General features: G+C 40.1%; 1 protein-coding gene across 1 annotated transcript; it reads left to right on the top strand.

The window, feature by feature from the left end:
* Window positions 1–9603: 9603 nt before the first annotated feature.
* sp6 (Sp6 transcription factor) lies at window positions 9604–17489 on the top strand. Its single transcript, XM_020083658.2, has 2 exons — window positions 9604–9814; window positions 14118–17489. The coding sequence occupies exon 2, from the start codon at window positions 14234–14236 to the stop codon at window positions 15158–15160; it is 927 nt and encodes a 308-aa protein (XP_019939217.1). The 5' UTR covers window positions 9604–9814; window positions 14118–14233; the 3' UTR covers window positions 15161–17489.
* Window positions 17490–17836: the final 347 nt, after the last annotated feature.

Raw genomic sequence — 17836 nt, 5'->3', positions numbered from 1 at the left:
TCTATAACTCTCTATAAGTGTTTTGTGGACTCAAACACTTCACCCACCCCTCCATCGGCAGAGTAAAAAATAAAGCAATTTTCTTGTTGTGGTGAATTATCCCTTTAAAGTCAATCAAGCTGCACCAAATGGCACACAGTCTAAATATCAGTTCCCTTAATATGCCAACAAGATCCACACATTATTCTCTGGGAAATTCGTACATTTATAAAGAAACACCCTATCTGGCAATGTTCAAGAATGTGATGGACAGAAATCTTGCATCTGCACCAAAACATTTTTTTCTTGGTCCTGTCCCATGTTTCCACCAAGTTTAGTGGAAATCAGTTCAGTAGTTTTTGCATAATCCAGCTGACAAACAAACAAACCAAGCTCCCAACAAATGGACAGAGGCAAAAACATAACCACCTTGGAAGAGGTAATAAAAGTATAATTAAATGCAAACTATTTGTTTTACCATTTTTCATGTCTGTGTTACCTACTTTTTGCTCAGCAGCCTCTGAAGCCTTGGGTGGCCATTCATTAATCATTTATTCTAGTAGGTGCAGAGTCCAAACATTCAAACAGATTTCATGTTCAGAAATGAAAATATAACTATGGTTTAACACTCACTGAATAAAACAGTAGAATGGTGGATATTCCTCTTGATCCCCAGCTCATGCATGTCATCAAGGTTTAGCAGGGAATAACAATTTAGGAGTTGTCTCCTTCAGAGGACACAGTCTTCGTGGTCCACAAAGGCCCAAACCGTGGAGGCCAAACCGAAAGGAGATGGTTTGGTCAACAAAGGATTTTGTAATTGCGTCATCTTCTCCAGCTCTTACCATTGCATCATTAGCTGTTTTGAGCAGCTGTATTAATTGCAGCTCTGCGGCCAAGATAGCTAGCTTGTTAGCTTCATCACCAGCGCTGATATGTTGGCCCAAGAAGTACCCAACCGTTGGCTCTTTCTTATTGCTTGGTGATGGAAGGAGGCATTTGTTGAACAAACTTGCAGGAGCCTTTGAAAATGGGAGACTCGTCACACCGCTGTGACACAATCGACCTTCAAATACAGCCTCCAATGGTTGAAGCCCAGAATTGAGACATTGCTATTGAATCAGAATGTCTGTGTCTCTGCTGCTCATGGATCTTTCATTTTCAAAAGCAGCAAAGAAAGTAGTCTGAGAGAGACACAGTTTATGGCACACTGGAGACCACACTGCACACCACTGCATTTTACCAGCACTCTGGATCACATGTTGGTTAATCAGTGTAATTAAAGTTGGGTGAATTCTTGTTTGTCAGTGGGTTTATCAAGTGGGTGTCTCCCATTACTGGTCTTTCACTGAATTATGTCGCTGACATTTCCTGTCTGTGGGCTCAGTTCTTCCAGACAGACAGCGACTTCCCAACACCTTCCACCTGCTCTTTGCGTCAATAAAATATTTATCATTATTTTATATATATTTTATATTTTATCATTATCTAAATATTTCAAAATCAACTCTGGTGGTGTAGCCAGGCTGATAGGTTTGGCTTTATTCTGTCTCTCAGTTTTCTGCCTTGAGCAACAGTGGGAATTAATCTTTTTTTTTTGTAGCGCTCACAGCATTGAAAATTACATTTTTAAAAGTTAATATGTATATATAACAGTTTTAATCTGGATGATTTCTTCAATGGAAAATATATCTGAAAATAGCTCACAGTCAGATCTGTGGTTATATTGCTGAAGATTTTTTTATGATTCCATTTCTTAAAATATTATAGGGGCTCAACCTCCAATCGGAGGAACTCTCACTAACTTTTAGAGGAGGGTAGTAATTCAACAGGGAAAAATAGGGAGGGAGGGGTCAACTCCCCCAAAATTATTATTATTATTATTATTATTATTATTATTGCCCATATGTGTATGGATTTTTACTTTACTGTAGATGTTTTATAATGTACAAAAATAAATGGTTCAAGGCCCCTGAATCCTACTGCTGGTTGTTTGCCCATTTGAACCAATCAAAGCTTTGAACAGTGATAAAAAACTGTAACAAAAGTTGACACACCGGTGAAGGTTGTAGTTAAATCAGCTACACAAATAATGGATGAACAATTAAGATGGATTAATCAACAATTATATTAACAATGGATCAAATAAGTACATGTAAAAGACACTGACAAGAAGTGACAGGAAGCACCATGCAGCTGTTTTCCAAGAACCCATCGTACCCGCCCAGCAGCAAAAGTCAAAGTAAGCAACCAGCTGGTGGACTTTTGAACACAACTCCAGATAAATGTCGCCCCATGGATGCTGGATGCAGAAGCAAACCTGACTCCAAAAGAAAATATTTTGTCTTCTTTTGGTCAACACATTTTTTTTTACACAAGACATTGCATAGAGACAGAGCACACATTTACATAATTACTGGTAGCATGCCTGTGCTATGAACAGATTGTCATGGATATGTTGAACGTAGGTTTTAAAACCTGCCCAGCTGCATTGCAGTGAGTGACAAAACGAAGTAGTTCCCCTCCTCCACTACTGTCGTGTCAACAACTATTGCTCATTATTATGCATGTCAGTAGGCCCCATTCTTAAAACTGACTCATGTTGTATTGGTAAAGTTTTGTTGATGCAATAAATGAAATGTAGGTTGTCTAATAACAGGTCACACACACATCTGAGCCCACAGGAAACATGGAGCACCGACCTAGCTGCTCCGAAAGTTTGACTAATGGCTGTGTTTTGAGATTGAGCACCTGGACCCTATCAGTGCTCACTTATGTCCAGATTTGTGGAAGGTGCTGAGTTATGTTTTGAAGCGGCCTGGTGGTGAATGCCGTTCCCTCGTGGCTCACAAGGTCTGCTGATGGTAACACAACTAAATTCTTGAGAGATTTCTGGGAAGACAACCTGTTACCTGAACAGCACTTGGCTACTTCCACACCCTCTCCGTCCTTTCATCTCCTGGAGTGTGCTGACAAGCATCGCACATCCTGTCTGCCCTTACACACAAACAGTAAAAACACCTAGAGAGGTAAACACCCACCTGAGCCAAAGGCTGACACACCCAAGAGAGACCTTAGACACATATACAGTACTCACAAGCACAGGGACTAGCTCAGAGTGAAACTGAACGGAGTGAAAAACAAACATGGTAAATATGCATTAGAAACTGTGATGAAAAATGTATTCAATCAGATTGACAGATTTTTCTCCTAAAAGAACTGTTTGATATTCAACATTAGTAACAGGGTAGCTTCAATGACAGCAGCATTAGGCAAAAATAAATAAATATTATCCCAAGTGTATGCACAATATGCCTGGTTTCATTTTTCTTCAAATAAGGTAATGTAATATTTCATCAACTTATCAACACGGTGACTCAGCATCATGAAATAGTTCAAGATTTGTGGACCAGACATCTGCCATTCAGCTCACACACACACACACACACACTAAGCCAAGAGCCTCTCCTAAAGCCACTCAGGCGCTGTGGCCCAGTTTGTAAGCCCTGCCATGTGAAGTGGAGGGCTGGCCGGAGGAAGATGAGGGGTGTTAGGGACGGAAACAGCTGGTGAGAAGCCCAGAGGATATTAATCTGAGGGGGGAGACAGGATGGCAGGAGAGGCTGTCTAATAAAGCATAGTATTACTGCCGCAAAGGTGTGTGTGTGTAAGTGTCTGTCTGTCTGTCTGCCTTCCAGGAGGATTACTGGTGAACTAGAAAAATGTTGGGTGTCTGTGTCCATCTGGTTAAAACCAACTTTATGTTGAACATTTGAAAAGTTCCCAGTTCTTAAAACAAACCTGAGGACATTTTGATTTGAGGCACAGTTTAAGGCAATCTGTGATCCACTCTGCCTCATTTGATGAATCCACCTGGCACATTTTAAGTTTTACAACCCTTCACACAAATGAATGCACGCACACACACGCACTCACACACACACACACACACACACAAGGGGGTTTTGAAAATTAGATAAAATAAAGCAATCCAAATTTTCTCTGAGCAATTAAAGTTCCGGTTAAAAGGCAGAGGTGGAAGATGGGAGGGGAAGCTGGGCGGCATCAGTCGCTCAGACAGTAATGACGGCGCCACTGCTGTTTAACAATCAAAGATGGGAGGCGGGGGCTCACAAGGAAGTCTCTCCTCGAAAAATACAGGTGTTTGGTACAATCAAAGCGCTGCTTGCAGAAATGACTGGGTTTGAAGTTGAAAGGGGAGGCTGGAGGAGAGGGGGGGCTGTTATGGTGAGTGAGTGCCTGTATGAGAAAAAAAAAGACTCAGAAGACAACTGTGGGCCGGTCTCTCCTTTGGGATTTTGAATAATTAACAAGGATAAGGAAGTTGACTACTAGGTGCTTACTGTTTACTTTGCTTGGATTTTTTTCTGCTGCTGGAGGGGAAGTGGGGCTTTAGCCGGCCTAGTTCTCTGGAGGCTGGCGTGTTGGCAGGGGGATTTGTCTGGGACACCAGTGTGGTTCCCGTGGGACAACAGGCAAGTCAAACCAGCCACAGGCCAGTGAAGCAGAATCAGAACCAACTTCATGTGATGGGAATCTTGTGTACAAAACACATATCCTTTAAGGAAAGTCCCAAGCTGTATACACACACACTAACACGCACACACACACAAGAACAAAAACTGTAGGCTCCAGAATTCAGACTGATCTCTCACGTAAACTATTTGAACCTTTAGAGAAACCAAAGCAAAAGCTCCACAAACTTGTTTCTGAATAATTACTGTAATTAAAAATACAATGGATACTAACAAGCAGTGATGCAATGTCTTTGGGGTGTGTATAGGACACTGGCAAATAGGTACATCAATATATTAAGTCATATCCATTAAAATGTTCCAGCGTAACATTACATGAGAGCTTTTTTAAATATAAATGTTCCATCATGAGCTGATTAGCTTAGCACAAAGACTGTGGAAATCCACACATTAGCACCCCTAAAGCATTCATTAACATGTTGTGTCTTGTTTGTTTAACTTAAAAACAGTGGCTATTTCAATGATGAAACGATCTGTGCTGAACTATTTCTCGGTCAGTGTGATTTCCTACAAACCCCTGTAAAACCATATCCATACCATAAAATACCATATCATAAAATAGCGTTTTTTTGAATCAGTGTTTAAGAAATTAATTATGTTTTCATTAATGACTTTTGAAGGGTCTGCTAATTGGATTTCTTTACCATTGGATAGAGCTGTTTCTCCCTATTATGTCTTTGCTAAGCTAAGCTAACCAGTATCTGGCTCTGGCATCATATTAGAGACAAGAGTGTCAATCATTATCTAATCTTTGGGGGGAAAGTTAAAAGGGTTATATGCCAAATGCTGAATTATTTCTTTATTGGGGCAATATGTAAGTACTAAACTTTAAAGCATTCAAAATAACTAAGACTCTCAACAGAATGTAAAGAAACAACTGTTTCGTCCTTAGGATGGATGGATGGTTGTTTTGAAATTGCGTAAAAGAGATCAATGTATTGCGTCGCAGAGATATATACTGAAGTTAGTATGTTAACCGACCAGCTGTTGCTCACCCCATCACTTTGTGAATCACTCCATTTTGTAGTCCGTCCTCAGTCGGAGAGAGAGTGAAGAAGGGTAAACAAGCTTAAACCCTGTGTTGCAGTCATCCTCTCTTGGAGACATTCTCTCCCCTATAACAAAGCTCAGCTGCCCTGTCTGTTCTTCACGTTCCTTAACCTTTTGTAGCTCATCCACGTTTTTCATGACAACATCTTCCCTGTCTCTCTGTCAGGGCAGACTGGATGTAAAATCAATCGGCCATTCGTAGGTTGGCCTTGAAATCATGTTACCCTTGAATTCAAATTTCAAAGAGGGCTAGTAAAAAATTATGGATTTTTTGACTGTCCACTAACGGGACCACTCTTAAAGGGATTTGTCCTGGTATGGCTAAGGTAATTTGGTCATGTTTGTTTGGAATATGAATTCATATTCTTTATCATTGACAAAAGAGAGTCAGTTTTGACCTTAGAGTTTCACAGAGACAAATCAACTGAACTCACTTAACCCACATCTCATGTTCCCCCTCCAGTAATGGTGTTTGCTCAGTTGTGTGGAGATTCACTTCATTCATTAATTCTTTCCAAATGCATCAAGATTTATGGCCTATTTCATGGCTATAATGCTGTATCTCATCCTCATACTATACACACTCAAACTCTTTAAAAATATATTTTTGAATCTGGGTTTTATCAACACTTTGCATCCCTCAGTGCAGCTTACAATCTCAAATGTCTGTTCACAAGATCCAAAAATGTAAAACTTAAAACATTATTGGTAAAATGTTTTTCCAGGCCTTCAGGAAGTTTTCAAAACTGGAAATTTGATGCCTGAAAAAATATTCCCTGCTTCATTCCCTGATATAAAAAAGTTTATACATTTTTCCTTTAAGTCTTATACACTGCTGACATCACTACACTGTCTGGTTTCTACTAGATTACTGAAAAGTAGTAGTAGTTGTCAGTCTTTCAAAGATCTTTTAATACACAATCACAATCAATGATCTGAATTGTGATTGTGAGTTCAGATTCTCCATGATTTATAACACATGGCATTAAAGACACTGGCAGATCATACCTGCATCAGTATCTCAAATCCCATTTTTTCTTTGCTCACCTCTCTTCAAGACTTCGACCATGTTTCCTCAGGTGCTTCATTTAAAGATAGTCAAATATAATACTTATACATATAATTGTCTGGAAGTTTGTCACACGTGATAGAGACTCTATGACAGAGAGATGTGAGATATTTGTCCAATCCACAAAGCCACCAAATAGGCAGTCATTCTATTGGTTTGTGAATGTAGTGTGATAACACCAAGAGCAAAAATGTCATTTAATGTCACAATCTCTATAATTTGCTTGATAATGAATAACATCAAAAATAATTATGATTTAAAAATTGATTAGCCACACCTATAGAAACGTAATTTGTAATAGGTAGATGGATTAGGTGTAAACAGTGAAGGTCGAAGGTGCTGCAGTCATACGAAACAATCCCTCACTTCACCTCACTGAAATTCACAGGGATTTGGTCGAAACAATGTCAAGAGTAAATATCGGTAGGAAAGCCTCCTTGTGAGAGTTTTTAAAGAACCACAAACATTTTCATGTACACACAACAATACTCTTCCACAAAAAAAATGTTAGCAGTGACAGAAATAAAAACTGTCAAACAAGCAATCTAAACACATTTAAATCATTAAGAGAATTTGTAAGCCCCCGGTTGAAATTGTGCCGTAATTAAATGTTACGAAGCAGTCTCTTTCTGATTGTGCTGCATTGTATTCATGAGGAAATAAGCTTGACTATTTGAAGACGTTGGTAAACACCATTTAGCCGTGGTGTGTGGTCTTCAATTCAGTGGCCTGATCTCCTCTAAGTGTATAAAGACATTATAGTAAGAGATATGAGTCACTGAGATATTATACTAATTACACTGATTTCAATTCTACTGTGTTGGAAACAAATTCATCCCATTCGATTTAAATTCGCTGTCTGACTTTTATTTGCAGATATTTAAGCGTAAAAAACGTTTTCATGCAAAAATCTTAGAGAGAAATTACATTTCCTGATAAGCGCAATCACTCTAAATGAAATGATCCGATTGTATAAATCTATCAAGGCTCATGTTGAATCCTCGGTCAATAGTTGCAGATCGCCCAGTGGTTCTTTTATATGACCGTCATTTTATCACTTTAAACTCAGCATTTGCAAAGTGCTGCTTCAGAAAAAGCAGAGGGTAGGAAGTCACTTCCCGCCGGCCTGTCTGTGGTCTGTGTTTGTCAGTTGATTTGAAGCTGCTCCACCAACATGCTGTGACAGGAAAGGAATTAACTCAGCGAGGAGACAAAATATAAAAAAGCCCTCAAAGGAAGATGATGTTAAAAACTATTAAATGTGTGATGTACATTCAAAGTCACTTACAGAATGAACTTTGCTATGTTAAAAGAATAAAAATGTAACATTTGGCATAAACATTATACAACAGTTTATTAGAACAATGAATTCTTCTTTGAAGGGTGCAGATGATTTGATTCACAGAACTTGTGCACACAGGAGTGACTGTTTTCTTATTTATTTTTTGCCAGGTAAGATATTCAGATGTGTGTGTTGTGCATGTGTTGTAGCCTGGGTCAAACCACCTCTCAGGAGCGTCTGCAATCAAAGGATTTCCAGGTCTCAACACTCTGTGGTCACCACCCTGACTCGGTCACTGCATCAGTGCTGTACAACATGTAAAGATGCTAACATCAATATAACGATAAAGTGTAAAATGATAAATCTTTATGATGTACCTTTTACCTGATGTCAAAAGAATATTGTGTTGTATTTATGTGAGGTATCAATACTCTGTAGTTTTGAAATAATGCTGCTGCGAATATGATGTTTAAAAATATGAGCATAGTTTATTTTACAAACTGAATATCATCTTCTCATATCAACTACGAACAAGGAAATACAGACATGTTTTGACAGAAATGATCATTTACTCTCTTTCTAAGGAAGGGGAGTGCCATGAAAAGGTAGCAGGTAGTCTTTGATTTCATATTTTCATGTCCAACTATTATTTCCAAGGTCCATAACTGTTATGCACTTATGCTGTGACCAACGATATTTGTTGAACTTGCTAAATCTATTTGTACAAATTGATTTGACAGAATAAATCAGTCTTCGTCTAGTCAATTTCCCAAATGACACAAGGCTGGTGTTCCTTAGCTCTGTCATTATTCCACTAATAATTTTGTTCTTAAGATTCTGACTTTTAGATATTTTTTAAGACTTTTAGATTCTGACTTTTAGACTTTGGAATTGTTGTCAGACTTCAAACAGAATCACTCACCTGCCAACACTGTAGTTTCGAAGATGGGAGGAATAAATTAAATTAAAATTCATGGTTCCCGGTTTTGGAACCACTGGAGTAACAATACCAAATATTTGAAAGGTTCTTTATATATAAGAAAATGTACATCAATGTACCAAAGGTAGTCAAAATAGTAAAGTAAATGGACCCTGTGAGTATAGTACCAATGAAAATACTATTTAGTATAAAATAATAAATAATAAATAGTATTTAGTATCTATTTAGTAGCATTTCAGTATTACAGCTGTCTGCAGCTATACTGTTGGTTGCATTTTTTTTTCTATGGGTGTGTTATAGCATAAGTTCATCACGTGTCTTCTATGGAAGATCTTGGTAGAGATCTGGCGTAATTTAATAATTGAATTATTAAGGTGAATAAAGCCATTATTCAACAGATCATTGAGAAATGACCCACAGTCATTGACCATGCCGTCTGACCTCTGACCCCCTGTAAAGTAACCAGTAGCTTATCAAATAACTGGAGCAAAGCAAAAAGAAAGCCCAATACTCTTATCTGAACTGCAGTGGAATAAAGATACCAGTACCGGTACCTCAGGTTAGCACTTAGCTACAGTACAAGTACTTGCACCTCTACTGTTGGCACCTGAGTAGTCTCGCAGGGAGCCACTTCCTCACCTTGCAGCCGCCGAGGGCGCATCCTGAGCCGGGGAGCACACGGAGCCGCCGGGGGCGGAGCCTGGAGAGCCTCAAAGACTCGAACGTGATCACAGAGTGAGTCAGTGCAGAGAACACAGTCTACCTGCATGTGTCCTTCACCTGGAGCCGCTGAAATATGATGAGGATATTATTTCTCTCTGGGCACCTTTCTACGCAGGGGAGAAGCGACAGAGCTGAGCTGAGAGCACGTTTCTTCACACAGGGTTCCGACTTGGCTCCAAACAGAAGATAGCAGCAGCAGCTCCAAGAGACAACAGGTAACTCAGCAGTTTGAGTTTGCTCTATCACTGCAACCTCCTGTCATCTCTCTTATGTGTCTGTTTATTCAGGATATGTGGATTCTAAATCAAATGACCTTCATTCTTATCACCAGAGATTATATCAATGATCAATCATTCATTATGACACAGTCACATCCTATAGGCTTCAATTCAGATTCAGAAAAGTTAAAGTCCCTTCATGACCAAAGAAGATAAAAAAAGTGAATAATGTGTTACAATGACCAGAACTTTTAATAGACACACTGTAAACCCCTTTAACTTGAGGAACATGAGCTGCAATCAGATATAATAAATAAAGAAGATAAAGAAATAATGTAAAGTGTAATTATTATTATTATTATATTGTGTTCTTTTCACTAATATGTGTTGAATGTATAAATATAAAGTCCAGGTTTTTCAGGTACAATCAAAGTGTGGATTATGTTTAACTGACCGTTTTCTGCAGCTAGACTCCAGCAGTATGACCTTTCTGCGTGGAAGGGGTTTCAATGGGATGTCGCCTGCTATATCATTTACTCAGAATTTATTTATTTACGCCTTTGTTAGTTTGAATAATGTGTCGCTTGAAATGTTAAACAACATAGGAAGAATCTCTGTTGTCTTGAAAAATGAATCAAATCTGCATTTGTTGAGAAACTCCACACATTTGTTTCTGTGAATTTTAATTTGTGATCTCATTTTTTCATTTTTGCGTCTCTTTTTCCTTCTATAAAATCATTTAGGTTTTTAAAAGTAGACTCTTCTTCATACAAGAAGAAAACCCTGATACGTATTAAAACCTGAGAGAAAATAAGCATTTCCCAGACAATAAAAGGCAAATGTAGACAGTAAATTCATCAGAATATTGGCAATTAAAAAGAAAAAGTCCACATCATTGGATTTGATAATGTGAATTTATGTATTGTGTTTCATTTGGAGTTTTTTTAATTACATTTTTTTTTATAGGAAGGGTTTCATTCAATAGCTTGATTGTGGCGATGGAAGTATTTCAAATGCAGCCACTATTTAGATATATACTATTTACTTTTAATTAAAATTATCAATACCACAGTGTTAATGTACAAGCTCTCCATTCAAGGTACTTACAGTGTAGTTACAGTATTGAAAATGAAAATACCATTATGCCAAATGGCCCCAGTGAGTAATCAAATTATCGGATTATTATTATTGATGTTTTGATATGTGGTACTTTAACGCTGTAATGTCTGGAGGTGAGGTGAAGTAATTTTAATTACTTTGTATAATGTTGGACAGTTTGATCCAAAAAAAATTGAATATTTTGTAAAAAGATTTTTATGTATAAAATATGCATTTATGTGTAAAATCAACTATAAGAAATAAAAAAGGCATTTAAAGCATATCACAAAGTAGCAAAAAATGGAAATACATGAAAGTGCAAGTACTTAGGTAACTTAACATAAGTACTTCGCTCTCCATGATTGTATGTGTGTATCTTGACAATATTGATAGCTACACTAGTTAAATTTAACATATTATGTGTATTTCTTTACTGCCACATTAAGGTGCCATCTCATCGTGAAATAAATCCTGTCTGTATCGTTGATATTTAATCCTGCTGAGCGTTAATACGTAAATACTGAAGCATATTAAGCCCATAGAATTGTATTCAGATGGCAACTGGGAGGAATAAACAACCAGTTTTTGTCCATTTTTACATTTTTAAAAAGGCAGCAGTGCCAGTGCTCAGACTTCAAGTGGCGGATAACAGCAACTCATGACACTTTGCCAATCAAATGTGAAATAGATATCTGTTTGCACTCTCTCCACAGAAGGATAAAAATGCTGTGAAACCTTGCTGTAAGGGGAAACAACTCCAGCAGCTTGTACAAACTGTAGTAAAATATTCAGCAAAGACGGCATTTTCAACAACTGTTTATAAATCAGCATCAGACAGACACCCATAAATCAATGAGGATGTAAAGCTGTCATCCTATCTGCTCTCAATCATAGTCAAACTAGAAAACAGACAAACTGATCAGAGGGATAAACATTCCATCTCCAGCACTGTATGTTCCCATCCTGGTTCTGTGCAGGTTACATTGTGGTTTCAATCCGAACATTGCACATTATAACTGCAAAGTCAGATTCAGACATTTAATTTTTGGATTTTGAATTTCGCCACAGTGCCTTTCTCTGTCAACTGACCTGACCCCTGCTCAACCGTTGTGTTCTGCTCCACCCATCTTGTACACTGAGCAAGTTAAAACCAACCTCTTGGAATTGCCATTTGACTCAAACTAGTCTGTGTCCACACTCAGACAGTCAGCATTTCTGTTCCCATTGTGTTGTTCTATATCTGTGATAAGATAAGATGGGCTAGGAGACGTGTGGTGGATGGACTGAGGATTTTCTGTAAATGATGCTGTTAAACAGACTTCAAAATATAATCAGAAGGCTGAAAAAGGAGAGCCCCTTTTGGAAAAGCCATATTAGTAGGTTTCCAAATTTGTAATTTTGAAAATCACATCCATGAGAGCAACTGTGTTTAAATGTTTTGAAGCGCTAATGGCGTTCTTTCTTCATCGCTCCCTCTTTGTGCATCTTCATGATGGCAGCCTTGTTAACCGGGGGCTGTGCTGGGTCTTGGTCGGGCAGGTTTTATGACCAGAGCTCTGTCATTGCTCTGTACCATCCTACTCCTCCCAGGCTGCCGTTCCCCCCTGGGGGCCCCCCTATGCCAGCTGTTCCCCTTCGGAGCTCAGAACGCTCCCAGCACTTAAGCAAAGAGAGGAGGTTGCTGCTGTCTTGGTCTGTTTACGGTTTTAAAGTAAGAACGGAGTTGGGTTGGACCATTTTGCTGTGCGTCTGAGTCGCATTCCCAAAAAATTACAGAGCAGTACTTATGGCTCCAGGCCACCATGAAATAAATCAGTTTGGCCTTTAGCAGCAGACCTTTCATTAGGGAATTTCAAACTAATTGCTTTACGATTTCATTGCAACCAGAAAGCATCTCTGAGTGGTTTTGACTCTGAAGCTGTGAAGATGTGTTATCCCCTTGGTTGAGCAGAATTAACAAATTGACATCTACTCAGGGGACGTCTCAGAGTGACGCCACCTGTACGGGGAACCACGTGCCCCCCGATGGATCCACATATCAGTCGTGATGCGTGTCTTCCAGTTGACCTTGTGTAGTTTGTTTGGTGAGATATGGTAGTAGTAGTAGTAAACCAACTGATCTTGAGACTAAGATACCAGTCTCTAAAGCTTCAGACTACTTTACTGTTTCCTGCTGTAAAGATAATTGTAGATGTGATGGGGGTGTGGTGGAAGTCAACAAGATTGTTTGGAGCTCGGACATGTTTGGAGCCGAGTCCTTTAGGCTGGTACCTTCTTGTCATAATTTTCCACAGGCTTGTTGAGCTTTAACAAGCTTTGTGTCACCCTTAAAAATTAGAGCCCCTCCTCCTCCGTGGGATGGCTAACTGACACTTTTGATATATGCACCATTGAATATACTTGGAGCGTGTTGGGGACAGGATACTGTTAGAGAGCATGTGCACATAATTATACACATAAAGGAATTGTTGCGTGTTATTGTTGGACTCCCATTCTCATGAATGCCGTCAGTCTGCAACTGCTGATGCATTCTGCTGCCAGTGTGTAGGAGGCGGGGCATTTTACGGGGCTCCTTTTGTAGCTTTGCCTTGAGGGCTGTTGTTGTAAATCATGTGTGATTCATAAAAAAACTGGTTCTCCTGTCTGCCAGGTTTCATCTTCACAAACCTCTGAGACGTACAAATAGACTTTGGCCTGCAGCCATACCTCCCTGGAACTTCTTCCTTCCCCAAACTGCTCTCCTGTCAACACTCCCCTTCTCACTCGGCCCTCCCCCCAATCTTACAAGCATTTATCTCCCCCCACTGCTGCCACTACCTCTGCACAGGGCCGATGATGTTGTTTTCTTTGCTCTTGTCTTTGACTGTCCTACATGGGAAGTACCTGGCAGCGGATGCATGTGGCAGGCCTCTGCCTGGACACGTCTGTCTCCCCCTCTCTTCTGCCTCCTCGGCCACGCAGCGTGAGAACTGCAGTATCCGTGGCTATGAAGGGGGTGTGCTCGGGGTTGGCCATATAAATGTTGGAGACAGGAGGATTTAGGCCACAAGCTGCATGACTTCAAAGTCTGTCAGATTGAGAAGAATGACCTCAAGACTTCAAAGTTGCAGCTTCTGCTCCAGTGAAGTCATTGACAAAATATAGCTGGGAAAGAGATGTGAGATTGAAGACTTAACTATTTCTCTGTTCTTTCTTTCTTTAGGGTTTTTCAATGCATCATCGTTCCAGTATGTGGTAATCTTCTCAGCCATACCAGAAAGATAGTGAACAACACTTGAGCGGCTAACCAACAAACCTGCACCTGCACCAACTGCTCACATGGCCCACCCTTACGAGCCCTGGTTACGGACAGCCCCACCTAGTGGCAACTCAGAAGACATGAACATCCCCTCGTGGTGGGACCTCCACAGGGACGTCCAACCAGGGAGCTGGATAGACCTGCAGACAGGCCAGGGTGTAGGTTTGCCTTCAGTGAGCCCAGGGAGTTCCATGGGGTTGCAGCCATCTTTAGGGCCCTACGGCTCTGACCCACAGCTGTGCACCCTGCCTTCAGCTCAACACGCTCCAGCCTCACACTCGCCTCACCTCTTCCCCCAGGATGGCTTCAAAATGGAGCCACTGGCCCCTGAAATGCTGCAGCAAGATCCATTTTCTCTTGAGGAACCGCAGGAGACCTCTGTTTCTGTCCGTCCCAAGCCCCCGCGCCGCTCCTCTTCCAGAGGCGCTGGTCAGGCCGCGTGTCGCTGCCCTAACTGCGTCCATGCTGAGCAGCTGGGCCAGAGCCCTGATGACAGCAGAAGGAAGCACATGCACAACTGCCACATCCCCGGCTGCGGCAAAGCGTATGCTAAGACCTCCCACTTGAAGGCGCACCTACGATGGCACAGCGGAGACCGGCCATTTGTCTGCAACTGGCTCTTCTGTGGCAAGAGATTCACACGCTCTGATGAACTGCAGCGCCACCTGCAGACGCACACGGGAGCCAAGAAGTTCAGCTGTGCATTATGCCCCAGAGTCTTTATGCGCAACGACCACCTGGCCAAGCACATGCGCACACACGAGTCCCCGCCAGGACATGGGGAGGAGAGGGTAAATGGCGATGGCAGGATGGATAAGGGCTTTGATGCATCCACTCCCCCCCAGACATCCTCAAACGTGTCTGTGTCCGACACCACAGAGCCTCCGATGAAGCTGAAATGTGAGACAGACCCCTCAGTCTCTAGTGTGACAGGGCAGTCCAGCTAATTTCATCTTTCATCAAAGGTTCACCATCAGTTCTGTCACACCTCTGTCATAAGAGGTGTCATAGTTTCACAATAGAATAGAGAAAAGAAGACATGTTTGGACTTTTACTAATGCAAGCTGGATGGAAATACACGTCTGCTGTCCCGTGAGTTTATCAACTGGGCCACCTCAGTGAACATAAATGTTATAACACACAGAGAAAGCATGAGTTTTACCAGTGGATCAAAGTTTCCGCTGTGTTTACTTAAGGTGAAATGTGGCTGAGCAGGCAACCGAGCAGAAGCTGCCACTTGCTGCTTGACGTTCATTGCTGCTAGAGCTACAGTCCAACTGAAGGTGGCTTGTTAACTTGTTTACAATGAAATCAATCACAGAGAAAGTAGACAGCGACAATATTTTCTATTTGTCTCAGACTGTCGCCGTGTGAGTGCAGCCTACTGTGCAATTTGTTATGAGACACTGGAATATAATAACAGCTTCTTCAAAATTTTAAAAGGTCAATAGGCATTTGCATGCTCGACAGTACATGCCACTGAACTGGGTGTGTGTGTGCTGGTATTTAAGTAATTAAAATGAAATGGTACATAAACAGAATGAAAGAACAAACAACAATTCTGAGCTGTGACAGTGTCCACAATGAAAAACTAATGTGATGTGATCCTAATATAATATAATATAACATAATATCACATAATATCATATAGTATCATATCATATAATATAAATCATATAATAAACATGTGTTCGGGTTACCAGATAGACTGAACAAAGCAAACAAACCATTAAGTAGTGGTCCCAACAGCTGGAGATGGCGCCTCCGCTCCTGTTGGGTAAGAACAAGAAGATTGAGTCGGGCATGGGGAGAAAACGTTGCCTGGCTAAATGAATCCTGGTTTCTGTTGGGACATGCTGATATAAACACAATTCCACAGATCCACCCTGTCAACACATCAAGCTGCTGGTGTTGAATGAAACTTCCAGCACAAAGCAGAACTTCATTACATCATGGGTACGGGGACGTACCCTCATCCAGTGGCCTATGCAGTCCCAAGGTTTAAAGCTGCACTTATTAATATATGTTTAAACAAACGGATCAAATGACTGTGTAATGTGAAAGATTATCATCTGACTGCAGTTCCTCTCAGTGGCACTTTTATCATATTTGAGCAGCCACAATTTTACTGCTGCTGGTTCAGTCTCGCTGCTTTCATCCGCCCTGTGTCCTGCAGCAAGCTACTGGATTCAGTAAAAATGGTGAAGCCACCACCAGCCACCAGCCAAACAGCAGACAGACAAGGTGGTGGACAGGATGGAGTATACTGTACAGCAGCTAAAGAGCAGAAGAACAAATTCAAAGCTCCATGTCAGTGCTATTGTTGCTCTGAATCTGCTGCACGTGCCATTTGGCAACTGTTTGCCATTACAGTTTCATGTGGTGAAAATATGTCAATGTTGTGTTTACAACCTGTTCCGCTGCCCTGAAGTGGCAAAAAGAATAGATTCTATTTTGGTCTCATAAATATGCAACAGAAAATCTTAAAGGACCCAACCTGTGGGAAGCAAGGTGTTGTTCTACTAATACTATCTTCCAAACATCATCACCTTCATAATTATTTGCATGTCGGATCAAGCTATAATCCCAATCTCTCGACACATTTTATTAACAGATGTTGGTCTGCCTGAAGCTGCCAGTTTTTCATGCTCAACACAACACAAATCATTTTACAAGATGCTTTGTTGTAATATGACAAACCATTTATTCGATCAACAGAGAGAGACTGTGATGTTAGCAGTCGAGGATGAAATACAAGGGAATTGAACGACACGCAGCCGAATCTGTTTAGGTAGGCTAATTTCTTCTGGCTAGTTAACCCTCATAATCAGTACTGTATGATCAATAGTTCTGTAGCAAGCAGTGTGAGCAGCTTTACACTTTAAGACACTATTAGGATGTATGTAAACAAATACACACATTAGGCTGAGATTTCTACATTAGCGTGCCTTCATTATTGGAGGCTCAATGTTGCTGTATGTATGTATAGATGATAAGATGAGGAAGCTAGTGCTTAAACATCAGTCAATTATTTCATATTGACTATTATCATTATGTTTGTTGATGTGATTATAGATAGGCTCATGATATTTTCTTTTATTATGTTCAGTAGGACAAAATGTACCACCTTTTTTGAATTGGTTGCTGTAGTAAATGTTTTAGTTGTGGAAACTCTTATAAAATAAGTTTAAAAACTTTTATTAAGTTAAGCATCATGGTGTAATAACTTGTATTTAATCTATTATTGTCCTTTATTAAATAAAAAACTATATTCTGTGTGTGTGTCAAACCTTTATTTACAGAAGATAAGATTGTGAAGTTTTACTATTATTAGTAGCAGTAGTAGTAGTAGTGTTGTATGTTTTAGAGTGTTATTATTTTATCATGAATCAAGAATTGCTATAAAGGTAATACAAACATTTTATTTTCTGTACAATCAGATGTTGCTCTTATATCTACAGTTATAGTTATTCTTAACAGTTTTAATGTAGTAGCCTCGTTACCTCCACCAAGAAGGTTATGTATTCATCTTTGTTTGTTAGCAGGATTATACAAAAACTACTGGAAACCTGGTGGAAAGATGTAGTATCGGTCAGGAGAGAGCCAATAAAAAATTTTTCTTT

The sequence above is a fragment of the Paralichthys olivaceus genome, chromosome 8 (assembly GCF_024713975.1).
Source record: "Paralichthys olivaceus isolate ysfri-2021 chromosome 8, ASM2471397v2, whole genome shotgun sequence".
NCBI lineage: Eukaryota > Metazoa > Chordata > Actinopteri > Pleuronectiformes > Paralichthyidae > Paralichthys > Paralichthys olivaceus.
This window is presented reverse-complemented; position numbering and strand designations above follow the sequence as displayed.

Bases quoted from the DNA above. Each gene is read 5' to 3' on its own strand.
- sp6 (XM_020083658.2), top strand. From the start codon at position 14,234: ATGGCCCACCCTTACGAGCCCTGGTTACGGACAGCCCCACCTAGTGGC.